Source organism: Oncorhynchus kisutch, linkage group LG30 (assembly GCF_002021735.2).
Source record: "Oncorhynchus kisutch isolate 150728-3 linkage group LG30, Okis_V2, whole genome shotgun sequence".
NCBI lineage: Eukaryota > Metazoa > Chordata > Actinopteri > Salmoniformes > Salmonidae > Oncorhynchus > Oncorhynchus kisutch.
Window position 1 is genome coordinate 47,719,047 of NC_034203.2, and position 20,514 is coordinate 47,739,560.

Genomic DNA, 20,514 nt, shown 5'->3' on the forward strand with positions numbered 1-20,514 from the left:
TGTTCTCAACTAGCCTACCTGGTTAAATAAAGGTGTTCTCAACTAGCCTCCCTGGTTAAATAAAGGTGTTCTCAACTAGCCTCCCTGGTTAAATAAAGGTGTTCTCAACTAGCCTACCTGGTTAAATAAAGGTGTTCTCAACTGGCCTACCTGGTTAAATAAAGGTGTTCTCAACTAGCCTACCTGGTTAAATAAAGGTGTTCTCAACTAGCCTCCCTGGTTAAATAAAGGTGTTCTCAACTAGCCTACCTGGTTAAATAAAGGTGTTCTCAACTAGCCTACCTGGTTAAATAAAGGTGTTCTCAACTAGCCTACCTGGTTAAATAAAGGTGTTCTCAACTAGCCTACCTGGTTAAATAAAGGTGTTCTCAACTAGCCTACCTGGTTAAATAAAGGTGTTCTCAACTAGCCTACCTGGTTAAATAAAGGTGTTCTCAACTAGCCTACCTGGTTAAATAAAGGTGTTCTCAACTAGCCTACCTGGTTAAATAAAGGTGTTCTCAACTAGCCTACCTGGTTAAATAAAGGTGTTCTCAACTAGCCTACCTGGTTAAATAAAGGTGTTCTCAACTAGCCTACCTGGTTAAATAAAGGTGTTCTCAACTAGCCTACCTGGTTAAATAAAAGGTGGAATTTATTTATTTATATGGAAGCACTGAAAAATTGCAGTTTTAACATTTATTTGTGTAAAAAAAAGTACTTTTGAATGTAAAAGAAAACCATATTTAATGTGTAAGCTATTGTAACAACAATGTTAGAAACGGTAATACAATTTGATTGTTAAAGTTGTGGACTTTAAATCTAACAAGGGAAGGGAGGTAGTATAGTACTATTGCAAGCCTACCTACCTGTTATAGTGATTTAGACGTGACTAGAACTAGATAATGAAACTACCTGGTTAAATAAAGGTGTTCTCAACTAGCCTACCTGGTTAAATAAAGGTGTTCTCAACTAGCCTACCTGGTTAAATAAAGGTGTTCTCAACTAGCCTACCTGGTTAAATAAAGGTGTTCTCAACTAGCCTACCTGGTTAAATAAAGGTGTTCTCAACTAGCCTACCTGGTTAAATAAAGGTGTTCTCAACTAGCCTACCTGGTTAAATAAAGGTGTTCTCAACTAGCCTACCTGGTTAAATAAAGGTGTTCTCAACTAGCCTACCTGGTTAAATAAAGGTGTTCTCAACTAGCCTACCTGGTTAAATAAAGGTGTTCTCAACTAGCCTACCTGGTTAAATAAAGGTGTTCTCAACTAGCCTACCTGGTTAAATAAAGGTGTTCTCAACTAGCCTACCTGGTTAAATAAAGGTGTTCTCAACTAGCCTACCTGGTTAAATAAAGGTGTTCTCAACTAGCCTACCTGGTTAAATAAAGGTGTTCTCAACTAGCCTACCTGGTTAAATAAAGGTGTTCTCAACTAGCCTACCTGGTTAAATAAAGGTGTTCTCAACTAGCCTACCTGGTTAAATAAAGGTGTTCTCAACTAGCCTACCTGGTTAAATAAAGGTGTTCTCAACTAGCCTCCCTGGTTAAATAAAGGTGTTCTCAACTAGCCTCCCTGGTTAAATAAAGGTGTTCTCAACTAGCCTACCTGGTTAAATAAAGGTGTTCTCAACTGGCCTACCTGGTTAAATAAAGGTGTTCTCAACTAGCCTACCTGGTTAAATAAAGGTGTTCTCAACTAGCCTCCCTGGTTAAATAAAGGTGTTCTCAACTAGCCTACCTGGTTAAATAAAGGTGTTCTCAACTAGCCTACCTGGTTAAATAAAGGTGTTCTCAACTAGCCTACCTGGTTAAATAAAGGTGTTCTCAACTAGCCTACCTGGTTAAATAAAGGTGTTCTCAACTAGCCTACCTGGTTAAATAAAGGTGTTCTCAACTAGCCTACCTGGTTAAATAAAGGTGTTCTCAACTAGCCTACCTGGTTAAATAAAGGTGTTCTCAACTAGCCTACCTGGTTAAATAAAGGTGTTCTCAACTAGCCTACCTGGTTAAATAAAGGTGTTCTCAACTAGCCTACCTGGTTAAATAAAGGTGTTCTCAACTAGCCTACCTGGTTAAATAAAGGTGTTCTCAACTAGCCTACCTGGTTAAATAAAGGTGTTCTCAACTAGCCTACCTGATTAAATAAAGGTGTTCTCAACTAGCCTACCTGGTTAAATAAAGGTGTTCTCAACTAGCCTACCTGGTTAAATAAAGGTGTTCTCAACTAGCCTACCTGGTTAAATAAAGGTGTTCTCAACTAGCCTACCTGGTTAAATAAAGGTGTTCTCAACTAGCCTACCTGGTTAAATAAAGGTGTTCTCAACTAGCCTACCTGGTTAAATAAAGGTGTTCTCAACTAGCCTACCTGGTTAAATAAAGGTGTTCTCAACTAGCCTCCCTGGTTAAATAAAGGTGTTCTCAACTAGCCTACCTGGTTAAATAAAAGGTGTAATTTATTTATTTATATGGAAGCACTGAAAAATTGCAGTTTTAACATTTATTTATGTAAAAAAAAGTACTTTTTGAATGTAAAAGAAAACCATATTTAATGTGTAAGCTATTGTAACAACAATGTTAGAAACGGTAATACAATTTGATTGTTAAAGTTGTGGACTTTAAATCTAACAAGGGAAGGGAGGTAGTATAGTACTATTGCAAGCCTACCTACCTGTTATAGTGATTTAGACGTGACTAGAACTAGATAATGAAAATGGCTTTGAACTGTAAAACCTCGGGAAGTACGAGTTGTTATCACAGCGAGTTAAACGAGTCTCCTTCTTTAATTCAACAACATCGCGTTGCAGCGGTGGATTTGATCTGCGCACCTGCGAGCAGCCGAATGAGTCCCCATCTTTAGTGAAGTGAGTTCAGAACAAATGAATGTATGCGAAGTAGATTTCACATAAAAACGTTATATGTCCGAACTCAGAAGAAAATATGGTTCGCATAAATAATATGTTTACTGTGGTAGAACGTTTATTTTGATTGGCGATAGTCTGTATTCATCAGAGTACTGTCAGTTGTAGACATAATTATTAGGGGTTATCGTTCGTTGCAATGCATGTAAACGTTTCAATTGAACTATTCTATTAATCTGACGATAAACAATAACACCATTATTGTGTGCATGTAACCGTACTCAGTGATGATGGTCTATTTAGAAATGAGGTAGCTTATGCTTAACTTCGTGTTTGAGGGTATTCAAAAGTGAAACTTTTCTTTATACAATGTGTGTGGAGGGCCATCCATTTTCATTTCAGAGGCCCGATGTAACGCTTAATATAGATAACGTTCACTCTCTAATCCTATGCCAAATACAAGGAAGGCATTGCATTTCATTAGCTACATTGTGAATAATAACTCCACTAACTATTAAATAACCAAATTACCATCAATATATACTTTACCCTCTCAGCAGTTAGGAAGTAAGAAAATATGTGTAAGGTAAACTCAGCTCCCTTTTCCGGTCGCATTTTCTAAATAATAGTCAAATGATCTGATCTCGAAACAGTACATAAAAATCATCGCATATTCTCATTTTATAAATATTGCATTCCTGATTATGATTTGAAATAAAAGGATTGAAGGTGGAGAAATGTTCTTTATCATAGAGAAAATACCTCCTAAAGAAACATGGGACTTTTATTTTGACATAAAGCAGCAGGACCGTTTACGGAAGTACGCGTTCTTCGCCGACGATGAAGAAGAAGCCGAAAAGGTGTTTTCTTTGCCTGCTAGGATAGCTAACTAGCTAGTATATTTATTAGATAAGTAATTCCTTCCCTTCCTCTTCATAACAACCCGAAGCAAGAAGTTCTTTGGAGGTGAAATATGGGTATGTATTAGCTGATGTACACATTGCATAGTTTTTTTTGGTAACTATCAGTTGCTTCGGCCCTCAAGCCAAGGCTTGTGTTAGCTAGCTACAATAGGACATATGTTTATAACTAACCCAAGATAGACCAGAGCCTGTTGTTTCCAATGGGAGCAAACTAATCATAATGGGCAGGACAAGCAAGGAGGTGGGCTGAGCCAAGGACGACCTACTGACATCCTATTGGCGCATTCTAGCATTTATTTGTATATTTCCGTTAGGGAACGCCTACGCTGTGAAGTGCGCATGTGCGGTAACTCAATTCCTCCTTGCGCTCCTTGGAAATATATATTTTTTGAAACTTTGGCAAAGCGAAGGGTAAAGTCTACAAAAAATCAGTTTGTTACAGATTTTAGTTTTGGAAACACAAAACTGTATGGAGATCCAAATGTTTTATCGATGAGAAAATTAGCAGAATGTTGGCCATAATTAATCTCGCTTCATCGTTTCCTACTGCCAGCCACTGGGCTTCCTCTCAGGACCTTATTTTGTAGTGAGTGGTAACGCCAACCCCCCCCCCCCCCCGAGCATTCCATTGGTTCCTGTATGAACACCGCCCTCGAGCACGCCATCATCATGCTTGTGTTACACTTTTGATATTATGGATTTCCCAATTGTCTATGTGATTTAAAATGTGGGTCAAAAAGGAAATAAAAGTACTATGTGAGTTTTTCGGGGGGCGAATGACACTTGTCTACCGGTGTCCTAGCAAGCTACATATATTGCCCCTGCCCCCCGCCCGCTGAGTCCTGGAGTCCTCCTAGCTAGCACATTGGCCTTCGCTTCCGCCCGCTGAGTCCTGGAGTCCTCCTAGCTAGCACATTGGCCTTCGCTTCCGCCCGGTGAGTACCGGAGACCTCAGAACTAGCACATTGGCCTTCACTTCCGTCTGCTGAGTACCGGAGTCCTCATAGCTAGCACATTGGCCTTCACTTTCTGAAAACAGATAAGGTCGTTAGCCTATAGTTGACCCTACAGAAACTTAGCTCTGGGGTTTTTAGATAAGGCAGTGAGTGCATTCCTAGGTTTTCTGTTAATTAAAACTGTCAGTTCAGTGGTGATCGATAATGTTGAGGGGTCAAAAGTGATCTGGGAGTGTGTTAGTAAGTTAGAATGAACTTTTCACCTTACTTTGTCCCGGTCGAGAGGAGGGGACTCTGTTAAAGCAATGAAATGACATCGTGATCTGTATATAAACTGCTGCACGTGATTAAGCGGGAGCGCGCTCCGAGAATAAATTATATGACCTATTATTGAAAGACTGGTCTGCGTCTATTTTACGCAAACAAGAAATCTTACAAATTCTCATAAAATAGATTAAGGGCTTTCAATTGATGAAAGCACATTGGCATAATTAAATTACAGTAACAGTACCGGAGTCCTCCTAGCTAGCACATTGGCCTTCGCTTCCGCCCGCTGAGTACCGGAGTCCTCCTAGCTAGCACAGTTGCCTTCGCTTCTGCCCGCTGAGTACCGGAGTCCTCCTAGCTAGCACAGTGGCCTTCGCTTCTGCCCGCTGAGTACCGGAGTCCTCCTAGCTAGCACAGTTGCCTTCGCTTCTGCCCGCTGAGTACCGGAGTCCTCCTAGCTAGCACAGTTGCCTTCGCTTCTGCCCGCTGAGTACCGGAGTCCTCCTAGCTAGCACAGTGGCCTTCGCTCCCGCCTGCTGTGTACCGGAGTCCTACAAGCTAACATAGTGGCCTTCGTTCCCGCCTGCTGTGTACCGGAGTCCTACAAGCTAGCACAGTGACCTTCACTCCCACCTGCCCTCAATAACATTAACAGAAAAGCAGTGCCCGACAGGCTGGGGTAAAGGAAACTATCTACTGGTGTCCAAGCTGGCTAGCTACTTATCCTGCCTCCCACCTGCTGTTTACCAGAGTTCTTTCACCCAGAGTCCTTTGCTAACGCCTCCCGAACACCTGTCCTCACCGTCGTTAACAGAACTGTACCCCACAGGCGGGGGCGAAGTACACTGTCCTAGCTAGGAGGACTCCTGTATTCAGCGGGCGGGGGCGAAGTACACTGTCCTAGCTTGGAGGACTCCGGTACTCAGCGGGCGGGGGCGAAGTACACTGTCCTAGCTAGGAGGACTCCGGTACTCAGCGGGCGGGGGCGAAGTACACTGTCCTAGCTAGGAGGACTCCGGTACTCAGCGGGTGGGGGCGAAGTACACTGTCCTAGCTAGGAGGACTCCTGTACTCAGCGGGCGGGGGCGAAGTACACTGTCCTAGCTAGGAGGACTCCTGTACTCAGCGGCGAAGTACACTGTCCTAGCTAGGAGGACTCCGGTACTCAGCGGGCGGGGGCGAAGTACACTGTCCTAGCTAGGAGGACTCCGGCTCTCAGCGGGCTGGGGCGAAGTACACTATCCTAGCTAGGAGGACTCCGGCACTCAGCGGGCGGGGGCGAAGTACACTGTCCTAGCTAGGAGGACTCTGGTAGTCAGCGGGCGGGGATGAAGTACACTGTCCTAGCTAGCTAGCTACCATTGTCGCACCCGCCTCTTCTTCTTCTGTGGGGTCTGTTGGCATCCAACGCTATGGTACATTACTGTGTCCTTCTGTACTGGAGCGCCCCCACGTCTGTACCGGAGTCCTAGCTTATTAAAATGGACCAATAGAAGAATAGAGAGGGGTTCCTGCAGATGCAGGAATGCCCACATGCAGGAACGCCCCCAATTATGGGCTGCAATTTCACCCTTCTCGCTAGCTACAGTAGCCAAACTACATGTGTGTTGTTCAAGACAAAAGGGTTTCAGTTAGCAGCAACGTGCATATTCCATTGAACAACAGTGGTAACGATTTATCAGTGTTTATAAACGCGTATAAAATGTGACAGGATGACGTTTTCCTATGATGTAGCGACAGTATGTTCTGCCAACATGATATCATAGGAAAACGTCGCTACAGTATGTTCAGCCAACATGATATCATAGGAAAACGTCGCTACAGTATGTTCAGCCAACATGATATCATAGGAAAACATCGCCACAGTATGTTCAGCCAACATGATATCATAGGAAAACATCGCCACAGTATGTTCTGTCAACATGATATCATAGGAAAATGTCATTCTGTCACATTTTTGAAAATAGTTTAGAATCAAACAATTGATGCATTTGTCAATTGGCTATGCTCCCAGCAGGCTTTGGGGTGCCAATGTGAAAAGATGAGTGTCAACTAGAGGTGGCCCGATTAATCGGTATTGCTGATAAATTAGGGCCGATTTCAAGTTTTCGTAACAATCGGTAATCAGCATTTTTGGAAACCGATTATGGCCGATTACATTGCACTCCACGAGGAGACTGCGTACGAGAGTGCAGCAAGGAGCCAAGGTAAGTTGCTAGCTAGCATTAAACATATCTTATAAAACAATCAATCAATCAATAATCACTAGTTAACTACACATGGTTGATGATATTACCAGTTTATGTAGCTTGTCCTGCGTTGCACATAATCTATGCGGTGCCTGTGGCTCGTATTTCTGTGTGTTATTATGTTATAATTAAGTCTATGATTTTATATATGATAGAGCAGTCTGACTGAGCGGTGGTAGGCAGCAGCAGGCCCGTAAGCATTCATTCAAACAGCACTTTCCTGCATTTGCCACCAGCTCTTCGCTGTGCTACAAGCATTGCACTGTTTATGACTTCAAGCCTATCAACTCCTGAGATTAGACTGGCAATACTAAAGTGCCTATTAGAACATCCAATAGTCAAAGGTATATGAAATACAAATGGTATAGAGAGAAATAGTCCTATAATAACTACAACCTAAAATTTCTTACCTGGGAATATTGAAGACTCATGTTAAAAGGAACCACCAGCTTTCATATGTTCTCATGTTCTGAGCAAGGAACTGAAACGTTAGCTTTCTTACATGGCACATATTGCACTTTTATTTTCTTCTCCAACACTTTGTTTTTGCATTATTTAAACCAAATTGAAAATGTTTCATTATTTATTTGAGACTAAATAGATTTTATTGATGTATTATATTAAGTTAAAATAAGTGTTCATTCAGTATTGTTGTAATTGTCATTGTTTTATATATATATATACTTGTAATAATCGGCCGATTAATCGGTATCTGCTATTTTTTGGTTCTCCAGTAATCGTTATCGCCTTTGAAAAATCATAATCGGACGACCTCTAATTGTGACCCAACCTCCTTCCTCTCCATCTCTCTCATCTCTTTCCCCCTCCTGGCAGAACCCCCATTTCCTCTGCTCTCCCTGGGTGTCCTGGTCCCTCCTTTCCGGATGATGTCAGCACTCATGTGGCAGGTGGTGCGCCTGGGCAACATAAGTCAGTATGGGAAATTGGAGGAGTTTGTTTCCATGGTCACAGAGGCGGTTCCAGATCTCCTGTCCAACAGACAGAGGTGGCTGCTGACCCTGGCACTCAGAGGACGGGTAAGAGACTCCCTGATAGATTGTAAGAGATTCCCAGCATGTTTCGAGAGTCTAGGTTTCAGCAAGGCTCAGTGCAGAATCACTGGACCCTAAATAACAAACTCACTCAAATTCAATCTGGGGTCCAGATTAGCAGTTTGCTCAGGCCAATCACCTGGAAGGTTCTGTTTGTGATTGGAGGCTAAAAATAGGAGGTCGCACATATAAGTTTGCTTGTTGTGGGTGTATGGGGGTAGAAGAAATACCCACTGCTCTTGCTAGTATCACTTATGGTTTATTATGGTTGTGTGATTGGAGGCTACATATGGGTTGAATTCATGTAGCAGTTGGTAACTGTTTGGTTCTTGTCTCAGGTGAGTCTACAGCTATTAGGGTCTGGACATCCTGATGACCTCAAGGCTGTTCAAACCCACCTGGATAGAATCACAGCATCTGGTCTCAAACAGGTGAGTGTTTTAATCAACTGGTGCGTAATTCTGACAAGCCTGCTCTCTTAAACAGTAAGCAGTAAGGGCCGGTTTCCCAGACACAGACTAAGCCTAAAAAACACTTTCAAAGGAGATTCTCCAGGACGAGGGTCAGTCTGTGTCCTAGAAACCGCCACTGTGCAGCTTGTGATGTTTGTCTGGACTCTTACGTGTTGCAGTCAAATGATGCCGCGATTGAATTTGCTGAATCCAACTTCCTGAAGCTGATCCAGAGCCTAGTGGAAGACCCAGATAGGAGGGAACACTTCTTCAAGGTAAGATAGAGCCTAGTGGAAGACCCAGATAGGAGGGAACACTTCTTCAAGGTGAGATAGAGCCTAGTGGAAGACCCAGATAGGAGGGAACACTTCTTCAAGGTGAGATAGAGCCTAGTGGAAGACCCAGATAGGAGGGAACACTTCTTCAAGGTAAGATAGAGCCTAGTGGAAGACCCAGATAGGAGGGAACACTTCTTCAAGGTGAGATAGAGCCTAGTGGAAGACCCAGATAGGAGGGAACACTTCTTCAAGGTGAGATAGAGCCTAGTGGAAGACCCAGATAGGAGGGAACACTTCTTCAAGGTGAGATGCTTCTCCAAGTCACACCGATACAAATCCCCAACTGATGCACTGCACATAATCAAATCAAGTTGACCTCGTGTTTAGTGCCAACCTAAATACAAGGACGTATGCAGTTTTAGACTATTGAAACAGGCTGTCTCTCTTGTACAATAGGTTGTGTTCCCCGTGGAGTATGGACCGAGCTTTGACTCGGCGCTGCAGACTCTGGTGTGTCATTTGCTGTCCAGACTGGAGGAGCTGCTGCCCGTCCCTGACTTCAAACAGGTACAGACAGACTGAGCTGATCCAAAACCACAGTAAGATAGAGAAACAATAGCTATTTCTACTTCTGAACAGTAAACTGGGTTCACGAAGGTAAAACACTTAAGGAACATTGCATATATATAAATCTTTGTCATCACAATACTGTTATTTTCACCACTGTTCTCTCTGCTGTCTCTAGACTGCTCTGTTGATCAGTGGTGCCCCATCTGTCCTGGAGGACTTCATGTGCAGTGTCTCCCATGCAGAGGATCTGAAGTCCCTGCTACAGAACCCACAGTGCCACGGGAAACTCAAGCTGCCCAAGAGCGGTAAGTCTCTTGTCTGAGTTCCAAATGGCTCTCTTCCCTTCGCGCCTCTGCTCAAAAGTAGTGTTCTCTATAGGGAAGGGGTGTCAAACTCATTCCATGGAGGGCTGACTGTGCTGGTCTTTGTTATTTCCTTTCAGTTTGTGTCCAATGAAGTTTGACATGCAGGTGAGGGTAACTAATCAGTGACCTTAATAGATCAATCGAGTAGAGAGGGAGGAGTGGAAGACCGGGCCCCCCATGGAATAGTTTGACACCTTTTGATGGAGGGAATCCGCTGCCATTAGGTACACATCGCCCGGTACACCCCCCCCCCCCCCCCCCCCACCCGGTACACATCCCCCCGCCTGGTACACCCCCCCCCGCCTGGTACACACCCCCCGCCCGGTACACACCCCCCGCCCGGTACACATCCTCTGTCTGACAATCTGTAGATTAAATACAACGCCAATATAACCTTAATCATCTAATAATCTATATAATAATCTCACAATTGTTTCCCATCTTCTTTCCATTGGTCCTGGTTGTCACTGTTCAGCTCCTTCGCAGATAGAGGACCATCTCCTCTGCTCCTTATCCCTTCCTCCCTCACTGAGATTGGGCAATGCCTCGCACCACAGCGCCAGCGAATCCAAAGCCTTCCCTGACTGTGAGAACCCGCCCCTGCAGGTCAGAGATAACCAGGGGACTATGACTGACAATTTGAGTGGCCAATGGGCTGAGTCTAAAACAAGTATAGATCAAAACGTGATCGGAACAGATTCAGTAGAAAACCAAGGAGGTTCTCAACGAACGGACAACCAGAAGGACGTGAAGGAGAAAGATGTGGAAAGACAAAGTGCAGGAAGGAAAGCAGTAGACACGGAGCACCAATACTGTCTGAGCACCAATACTGCTCCTCAAACTGCTGACCAAGACACGGCACCATCAGCCAGCCAACAAGCTGCCTCAGCCTCCACCTCAGTCTCTGCCCAGGACACCACCTCAACATCCACCTCGAGCACCCTGTCGTCCTCCTCCGGTGTGTCACCCGAGCAGCCGCGGCAGCGCGTGGCCCACAGGTGTCCCCAGTGCGGCCGTTGTTTCATTTACCGCTATAAGATGCTGGAGCACCAGAGACTCCACACAGGGGAGAACCCTTACAAGTGTTCCCAGTGTGGTAAGACCTTCAGAAGGTCCTCGGAGATGTCCACCCACCGCCGAACGCAGTGCTCCAACGCTGCCTATGTCTGTATTAAATGCGGAACCAGTTTTGGGTCGGTCAGAGAGCGGGTCAGCCACAGGTGTTGTGGTAGCAAAGCGGCGGCGGCGCCAAAGTTTGAATGTCCACAGTGTGGGAAGAACTTCAAGTGGCACAACTCGTTGAAGAAACACCTGGTAACCCACACCAGGAAGAAGGGCTTCAATTGCAGGTACATTAACATTACACTGTTACCGTCCCAAATGGCACCCTATTCCCTACATAGTGCTTCATTCTATAAGGGGAAAGGGGGATACCTAGTCAGCTGTACAACTGAATTCCTTCAACTGGAATGTGTCTTCCGCATTTAACCCAACCCCTCTGAATCAGAGAGGAGCAGGGGGGGTGGGCTGCCTTAATCGACATCCACGTCTTCAGCACGCGGGGAACAGTGGGGAACGGGGGAACAGGGGTTAACTGCCTTGCTCATTGACAGAACAACATATTTTTCCCTTGTCAGCTCAGGCCCAACACGCTAACCACTAGGCTACCTGCTGTAGCTAGAGGACTCCTGATATCTCCAGGACTGGTTCTAGAGCTAGAGGACTCCTGATATCTCCAGGACTGGTTCTAGAGCTAGAGGACACCTGATATCTCCAGGACTGGTTCTAGAGCTAGAGGACTCCTGATATCTCCAGGACTGGTTCTAGAGAGGAGAAGCCTCTCCCAGTGGCTCTATTGAAGGGGGAGTGGTTTCTCCTCTCCTAGGTAATCAGTGGCTCTATTGAAGGGGGAGTGGTTTCTCCTCTCCTAGGTAATCAGTGGCTCTATTGAAGGGGGAGTGGTTTCTCCCCTCCTAGGTAATTAGTGGCTCTATTGAAGGGTGAGTGGTTTCTCCTCTCCTAGGTAATCAGTGGCTCTATTGAAGGGGGAGTGGTTTCTCCTCTCCTAGGTAATCAGTGGCTCTATTGAAGGGGGAGTGGTTTCTCCTCTCCTAGGTAATCAGTGGCTCTATTGAAGGGGGAGTGGTTTCTCCTCTCCTAGGTAATCAGTGGCTGTATTGAAGGGGGACTGGTTTCTCCTTCAGTCCCTATACTTTTTGGCCCTGACACAGACATCGATCACCCCAGAGAACACTGCTACTCCATCTGCCCTGTCTTCATCTGACTATGTTTTCTCTCATAGTCCGAGAGCATCTGGTCGTCACGGTGATGGCACAGGGCTTCTCATTTCTCCTGACTGGAGATTCTCTATTCTCCCTCTCTCACCTGTCCATCTCCTCATTTGAATTCCATGTTGTCACTGTCTCTTGACCACTCAAGCTTAACATGGTTGTTATTTATCGTCCACCATGTTGCCCTTAGAGTTCCTCAAAAGCTTGACACCTGAACCTTTAAACAGGTCAACATTCACCAAGCTGCGGGGCCAGACAGATTACAAGGACGTGTACTCAGAGCAAGCGCTGACCAACTGGCAAGTGTCTTCACTGACATTTTCAACCTCTCCCTGATCGAGTCTGTAATACCTACGTGTTTCAAGCAGACCACCATAGTCCCTGTGCCCAAGGAAGTGAAGGTAAGCTTCCTAAATGATTACCGCCCCGTAGCACTCACGTCGGTAGCCATGAAGTGCTTTGAAAGACTGGTCATGGCTCACATCAACAGCATCCTCCCGGGCATCCTAGACCCACTCCAATTCGCATACCGCCCCAACAGATCCACAGATGATGTAATCTCTATTGCACTCCACACTGCCCTTTCCCACCTGGACAAAGGAACACCTATGTGAGAATGCTGTTCATTGACTTCAGCTCAGCGTTCAACACCATAGTGCCCACGAAGCTCATCACTAAGCTGAGGACTCTGGGACTAAACACCTCCCTCTGCAACTGGATCCTGGACTTCCTGATGGGCTGCCCCCAGGTGCTAAGGGTAGGCAACATGTCTGCCGCACTGATCCTCAACACTGGGGCACCTCAGGGATATGTACTTAGTAGAGAGTTTCAAGTTCCTTGGTGTCCACATCACCAACAATCTATCATGGTCCAAACATGATAGGGCACGACAAAACCTTTCCCCCTCAGGAGATGGAAAAGACTTGGCACGTGTCCCCAGATCCTTAAAAGGTTCTACAGCTGCACCATCAGGAGCATCCTGACCGGTTGCATCACCGCCTGGTATGTCAACTGCTCTGCATCTGACCATAAGGCACTACAGTGCAAACGGCCCAGTACATCACTGAGGCCAAGCTTCCTGCCATCCAGGACCTATATAATAGGCGGTGTCAGAGGAAAGCCCATAAAATCGTCAGACTCCAGTCACCCAAGTTTTCTCTGCTACCGCACGGCAAGTGGACCGGAGCGCCAAGTTTAGGACCAAAAGGCTCCTCAATAGATTCTACCTCCAAGCCATAAGATTGCTGAACAATTAATAAAATCGCCACCGGATTTGATGAGCTCATTTCCTGACGAAGGCTCGCTGCTCTTCGTACTGGGCGACTTCAACCTTCTGACTTTGACTTTCTTTACACCTCTTTCTTTCACCTCCTTGCCATATGCTTGACCTCATCTTTACTGGAGGTTGTTCCCCTACTAATCTCACTGCAATCCCCTCCAGGTCTCTGATCACTACTTAGTTTCCTTTTCTGTCTCCCTCTATCATTTTACCCTCCTGTCTCCTGATTCTGCCTCTTCAACCTTACTCTTTTTCCTTTCCACATCCTTCGACTTTCACTGTCCCCTTTCCTACCGGCCTGCTAGACCCTCACCTCCTGCTCCGTGGCTGAGTGACTCATTGCTTACAGAACAGGGCTGTGGACAGCTGAGCTAAAATTTAGAAAAACTAAACTTTCGGAGGACCTATCATCCTTTCACTCTCTCCTCTTTACCTTCTCTTCCTCTGTGTCTGCTGCTAAAGCCACTTTCTATCACTCTGAAATGTCTGCCTTGCCAACCACTCCTTGACCTATTGAGTCCACTGGTCCCATTCACACAGAACTACTCCTTGACCTATTTCTCCCCTCTCTCTCTCCAGAAAGAAATGTTACCGAGTTACAGTTCATATAAGGAAATCAGTCCAGTTAAATAAATGTATTTGGCCCTAATCTATGGATTTCACATGACTGGGCAGGGGCGCAGCCATGGGTGGGCCTGGGGGGGGCTTAAGCCCACCCACTTGGGTGCCAGGTCCAGCCAATCAGAATTCGTTTTTTTTTTTTTCTCACAAAAGGGCTTTATTACAGACAGAAATACTCCTCAGTTTCATCAGCTGTCCGGGTGGCTGGTCTGAGATGATCCCGCAGGTGAAGAAGCCGGATGTGGAGGTCCTGGGCTGGCATGGTGACACGTGGTCTGCGGTTGTGAGGCCGGTTGGACGTACTGCCAAATTCTCTAAAACGATGTTGGAGGCGGCTTATGGTAGCGAAATTAACATTCATGCCAATTGCACGCTCCCTCAACTTGAGACATCTGTGGCATTGTGTTGAGACAAAACGGCACATTTTAGAGTGGCCTTTTATTGTCCCCAGCACAAGGTGCACCTGTGTTATGATCATGCTGTTTAATCATCTTCTTGATATGCCACACCTGTCAGGTGGATGGATTATCTTGGTGAAATATAAATTCTAAATAATGGGGGTGTAAACAAATTTTGCCATTTTTCTTTTAATCATCTTTTTGTGAGTATGGAACATTTCTGTGATTTTATTTTTTTCAGCTCATGAAACATGGGACCAACACTTAACATCTTGCATTTTATATATATTTTTCAGTATACTTATGACCAGGTCCCATAGGAATTTGGTCAAAAGTAGTGCACTATATAGGGAATGGTATGGCATTTGGGAAGCTACACTGTGATTGGTGACTCATGTAAATCATGTTTTATATTTAATGTCCTGTAATGGAAAAGCAAATATCTTTGAAAAGACATTAGCTGTGGCCCAGATAGCAGCCTAGTACCTGTTATAGAGCTCTATGGGCCCAGGTCAACAGTAGTGCACTATAAAGGGGAACAGGAAGTCATTTGGGACACAACCGATAAAGGCTATCTTCCATAAAGCGCTATCCTATGTATTCTAAGGTACTGTGGTGAGGGGCCGTTCCCAGGTATTGCTGAGCTGAGGACCCACCAGAAGGTCCATGATGGAGAAGAGAAGCCCTACAAGTGTGAACAGTGTGGAAAGGGCTTCAGCTCCCAGGTATTCTATTGTATTCATCTCCCAGGTATTCATCTCCCAGGTATTCTATTGTATTCATCTCCCAGGTATTCATCTCCCAGGTATTCTATTGTATTCATCTCCCAGGTATTCTGTTGCATTCAGCTTAAATATGTCTAATAAAATGTATTTAGGGCTGGCTCCATGGCCACGAGCAGCGCCACTCCCAAGAGAGGTCCAAGATCTGCCCCAGCTGTGGAAAGGCCTTCCGGTGTAAAGGAGACCTGAAGCTCCACATGCGGACTCACACTGGCGAGAGGCCGTACCAGTGTACCTACTGCACCAAGCGGTTCTCTGTGAACGGAAACCTGACGATACACATCAGGACTCACACAGGGGAGAAACCTTTCCTCTGCTCTGACTGCGGCAAGGCCTTCTGCTCAGCAGGAGAGCTGCAGATCCACAGGAGAACACACACTGGGGAGAGACCGTACAAATGCACCGTCTGTGAGAAAGGCTTCACCATGGCTAGTCAGGTGACTCTTCACATGCGGGTACACACGGGGGAACGACCCTACGTGTGTCATGAGTGTGGAAAGGCATTTCGTCGCGGTGCGGAGCTGAAGACACACATCCTGAATCACAGTGGGGTGAGACCGTACCCCTGTCGTCTCTGTTCCAAGACCTACACCTGCCTTAGTCACCTGAAGAGACATTTGAAGACTCACGGGGACCAGTCGGTGGATATGAGCAGTGAGGTGTCTGTATCTGCTGTATAATAAACCACTTGTGTTTTCTATTCCTTTTAACACCGTGTTGTCAATATAAAAAGGTGCATATTTCATTTTCTGACGGCTACTTATATTAAGAGGTAGACAACTCCGTAAGGATCATCGCCGTGTTTGCTTATTGCTACTATCAGGACTAAGACTGTTGCTTCTAGAACAAGACGAGTGTTGCTTCTAGAACAAGACGAGTGTTGCTTCTAGAACAAGACGAGTGTTGCTTCTAGAACAAGACGAGTGTTGCTTCTAGAACAAGACGAGTGTTGCTTCCAGAACAAGACGAGTGTTGCTTCCAGAACAAGACGAGTGTTGCTTCTAGAACAAGACGAGTGTTGCTTCCAGAACAAGACGAGTGTTGCTTCTAGAACAAGACGAGTGTTGCTTCTAGAACAAGACGAGTGTTGCTTCTAGAACAAGACGAGTGTTGCTTCTAGAACAAGACGAGTGTTGCTTCTAGAACAAGACGAGTGTTGCTTCTAGAACAAGACGAGTGTTGCTTCTAGAACAAGACGAGTGTTGCTTCTAGAACAAGACGAGTGTTGCTTCTAGAACAAGACGAGTGTTGCTTCTAGAACAAGACGAGTGTTGCTTCTAGAACAAGACGAGTGTTGCTTCTAGAACAAGACGAGTGTTGCTTCTAGAACAAGACGAGTGTTGCTTCCAGAACAAGACGAGTGTTGCTTCTAGAACAAGACGAGTGTTGCTTCCAGAACAAGACGAGTGTTGCTTCTAGAACAAGACGAGTGTTGCTTCTAGAACAAGACGAGTGTTGCTTCTAGAACCAGACGAGTGTTGCTTCTAGAACCAGACGAGTGTTGCTTCCAGAACAAGACGAGTGTTGCTTCCAGAACAAGACGAGTGTTGCTTCTAGAACAAGACGAGTGTTGCTTCTAGAACAAGACGAGTGTTGCTTCTAGAACAAGACGAGTGTTGCTTCTAGAACAAGACGAGTGTTGCTTCTAGAACAAGACGAGTGTTGCTTCTAGAACCAGACGAGACATTTTTCTTTGTTGCAGTTCTAGGCGTTTTTATAATCATTTTGATCATGTCTTAGATTGAGGCTTTTGGATAGTTGCAGTAGCTAGTGTTTCTGTTCATCTCACGTGTTGGTTCTGTTTACTTAACAAATAAGGAACACTCTCAAAATGTGTGCACTTATAAATCATAACAATTTTAATAAAAAAATACATCTGTAGACAGAAGTCAAAGATCACACAAACAACTGATGTCTCATGAGTTCTGCCCCATAGGAAAAGTCCAAGTTGCTTTTGTCATGCTTGTAGTCAACCCCCTTGTGATGTCACTGCATACGTCATTACCTGCTACTCATCAGACCAAGCCCATGCATACACAGCAAAACAAACTTGCAAGAGAGATACAATAGTTCCAGTGTTTTCTAAGGCCTCAGCAGTAAATGTCCCCAAGTTGATTTATAGAGGTCTGTCTGACTAGACTCTTATCTCTTCTACTCCCCTGAAGAAGTTATAATGAATATATAAATATTGTTAATCTGTAGTCTAGGATCCTATAAATGAAGAGGAGGTGGGGTCCAATAGCCCCTCCCCTTCTATTAATGCAACATAAGCATAATCAATTATTTTAATATATCGATCATTTGGTGCAGCCGCTATCATGACCCCAATTTGACCCCATCACATGCCAAATTAATCCATGTCTGTTAATCTCAGATGCCAAGTTAATCAGCAATGGAAAGTGGTTTGTTGACGAATGGAACTCGTTAGTTGTGAGGAGACACATGAAGGTCCTTAATTAGAGGGTATGCAATCATGTTTGACCCTATTTTTCCAATAACCACATTTTCTGCAGAAGAAAATAACTCACTTAAACTCAATTTCACACTGACTTGATCTTTGGTCAAAATGCATTTTTACAAAGAAAGGACATATGATTGTTTTGAATATGTTTAATGAAATGAAAATATTAAATGATTTCTTGACTATTGGCATTTCTATTAGGCTTCTTACATAAGGCTACTATAGTATAATACTGTTTAACAGAGTCCAATATCAATGTAGAAAAAATAAATTCTTTATCCTCAGCTTCTGTCTCCACTCCCGTTGGATTGCAAGTGGAACGCAGAGGTGGGAAGCCTGTGTGTCCGATGAGGCGTTGGTCTTTGAGGAGAGAGGTCCCTCCCCTCTGACCATCTCCTCCAATGAGTTTTGAGAATGAGGTTGAGGAGAGAGAGGGTTCAGTGAGAGAGGTCCCTCCCCTCTGACCATCCCCTCCAATGAGTTTTGAGAACGAGGTTGAGGAGAGAGAGGGTTCAGTGAGAGGTCCCTCCCCTCTGACCATCCCCTCCAATGAGTTTTGAGAACGAGGTTGAGGAGAGAGAGGGTTCAGTGAGAGAAAGACTACGGGAGAAAATCCTTTTCAGACTCCTCGCCTCCTTCTCAAAACCCGTTGGATGAGAAAGCCAGAGGTCCCTCCCCTCTGACCATCTCCTCCAATGAGTTTTGAGAACGAGGTTGAGGAAAGAGGACTCAAGGAGTATGCAATTGAGATCCCCCCCCCACCCAATTTACAGATTTGTTTCTCACTCCATTCCAGAAGGCCCCCCAGGGGGGTTGAGAGACCCTGCTCTAGACAGACGGCTAGCAAGGCAGTTGTCCGTGCTGGATTTTGTGTCAGGGCTCGTTGGACATCATCTCCTTCCTGTTGTGGGTAGGGAACACACTGGACACAGCTGGTAGCACCCCCTGGTGTCCTTCCACAGAATGCAGCTGTCGAAGGAACGACCTGGGGTGGAGGGGAGGACGAACAAGGGGGGTGAGTCCCAATTATCTCCTGAAGTGTACACTCATTCACTACTTCCCACAAATATAAAAGCATTGTATTGGTGGAGGCTTGAGCTCGTGGGAGTTTCCACCATATCTCTGATACCAGTCGTTTGCTTTCAAATCAGTGAGGAGAAGTGCACACTTTGTGAAGAAGGACAGGTAATTGGGACACGCCTCGAGGGTTAGGGTACATGTAGTATCATTAGGACAGTGGCAAGTAGTTCTAGTTTGGGTCAAAGCATGTACAACCTAAACAAATAGATCAAGGTTATTGACAAGGGACAAAGTGAAGGCTGGCGAACGCGATTCAACAGAGGAATAACAGCAGCCACAAACACAGTGAAGCCACACTAGACTGACCTCTACTAAACCCTCCAGACAGACCTCTCTACTAAACCACTTCAGACAGACCTCTCTACTAAAACCCTCCAGACAGACCTCTCTACTAAAACCCTTCAGACAGACCTCTACTAAAACCCTCCAGAGAGACCTCTCTACTAAAACCCTCCAGACAGACCTCTCTACTAAAACCCTCCAGACAGACCTCTCTACTAAAACCCTCCAGACAGACCTCTCTACTAAAACCCTCCAGACAGACCTCTCTACTAAAACCCTCCAGACAGACCTCTCTACTAAAACCCCCCAGACAGACCTCTCTACAGACAGACCTCTCTACTAAAACCCTCCAGACAGACCTCTCTACTAAAACCCTCCAGAGAGACCTATCTACTAAAACCCTCCAGAGAGACCTCTCTACTAAAACCCTCCAGACAGACCTCTCTACAGACAGACCTCTCTACTAAAACCCTCCAGACAGACCTCTCTACTAAATCCCTCCAGACAGACCTCTCTACTAAATCCCTCCAGACAGACCTCTCTACTAAAACCCTCCAGACAGACCTCTCTACTAAAACCCTCCAGACAGACCTCTCTACTAAAACCCTCCAGACAGACCTCTCTACTAAAACCCTCCAGACAGACCTCTCTACTAAAACCCTCCAGACAGACCTCTCTACTAAAACCCTCCAGACAGACCTCTCTACTAAAACCCTCCAGACAGACCTCTCTACAGACAGACCTCTCTACTAAAACCCCCCAGACAGACCTCTCTACTAAAACCCTCCAGACAGACCTCTCTACTAAATCCCTCCAGACAGACCTCTCTACTAAAACCCTCCAGACAGACCTCTCTACAGACAGACCTCTCTACTAAAACCCCCCAGACAGACCTCTCTACTAAAACCCTCCAGACAGACCTCTCTACTAAATCCCTCCAGACAGACCTCTCTACTAAATCCCTCCAGACAAAGTTTCCACTCATTGATCATCCCTGCTTTTTTGTATATCTGAAAGGGGGAGGGGTTATAAAACATGGTAATTTAAAAGCCATCAAAGACCAAGTCTTGATTATTGCATTTTCACAGACCATGTAACCAAAATACAAATACCAGGTCTGTGTGAATGCTTCTCTGCAGGTACTGTTTTTTTTCAACTGGTACCTGGGACCTTCAGACGAGTATTGTGAAGCTTTTGGTCAGGGTAGCCTAGTGGTTAGAATGTTGGACTAGTAACCGAAAGGTTGCAAGTTCAAATCCCAGAGCTGACAAGGTACAAATCTGTCATTCTGCCCCTGAACAGGCAGTTAACCCACTAGGCCGTCACTGAAAATAAGAATTTGTTCTTTAACTGACTTGCCTAGTTGAAT

General features: G+C 45.2%; 2 protein-coding genes across 4 annotated transcripts in view; one reads left to right on the forward strand and one right to left on the reverse strand.

Annotated features, from left to right (window-relative positions):
* Window positions 1-3,462, reverse strand: part of yipf1 (Yip1 domain family, member 1) — a 31,710-nt gene extending 28,248 nt beyond the window's left edge. The window contains exon 1 of one of the 2 annotated variants that reach the window (XM_031809999.1): window positions 3,389-3,462. The gene's annotated coding sequence lies outside the window, so the exon portion shown is untranslated. Of the gene's footprint in view, window positions 1-3,370 lie in introns of both variants that reach the window. The other variant, XM_020474217.2, reaches the window with a different exon arrangement.
* On the forward strand, window positions 2,718-17,974 carry LOC109882124 (zinc finger protein ZFMSA12A). Of its 2 annotated transcripts, none has more exons than XM_031809998.1 (9): window positions 2,718-2,842; window positions 8,069-8,271; window positions 8,625-8,717; window positions 8,918-9,013; window positions 9,473-9,583; window positions 9,762-9,891; window positions 10,427-11,300; window positions 15,148-15,265; window positions 15,418-17,974. In XM_031809998.1, the coding sequence occupies exons 2-9, from the start codon at window positions 8,119-8,121 to the stop codon at window positions 16,000-16,002; spliced, it is 2,160 nt and encodes a 719-aa protein (XP_031665858.1). In that variant the 5' UTR covers window positions 2,718-2,842; window positions 8,069-8,118; the 3' UTR covers window positions 16,003-17,974. The 2 variants fall into 2 exon arrangements, with proteins under 2 accessions (XP_031665858.1, XP_020329805.2); XM_020474216.2 differs by having other exon boundaries at window positions 2,795-3,816.
* Window positions 17,975-20,514: the final 2,540 nt, after the last annotated feature.

Coding starts and splice junctions, on each gene's coding strand:
- LOC109882124 (XM_020474216.2), top strand. Junction 8,272..8,624: donor CCCTGGCACTCAGAGGACGG/GTAAGAGACTCC, acceptor TTCTTGTCTCAG/GTGAGTCTACAGCTATTAGG. Junction 11,301..15,147: donor AAGAAGGGCTTCAATTGCAG/GTACATTAACAT, acceptor ATGTATTCTAAG/GTACTGTGGTGAGGGGCCGT.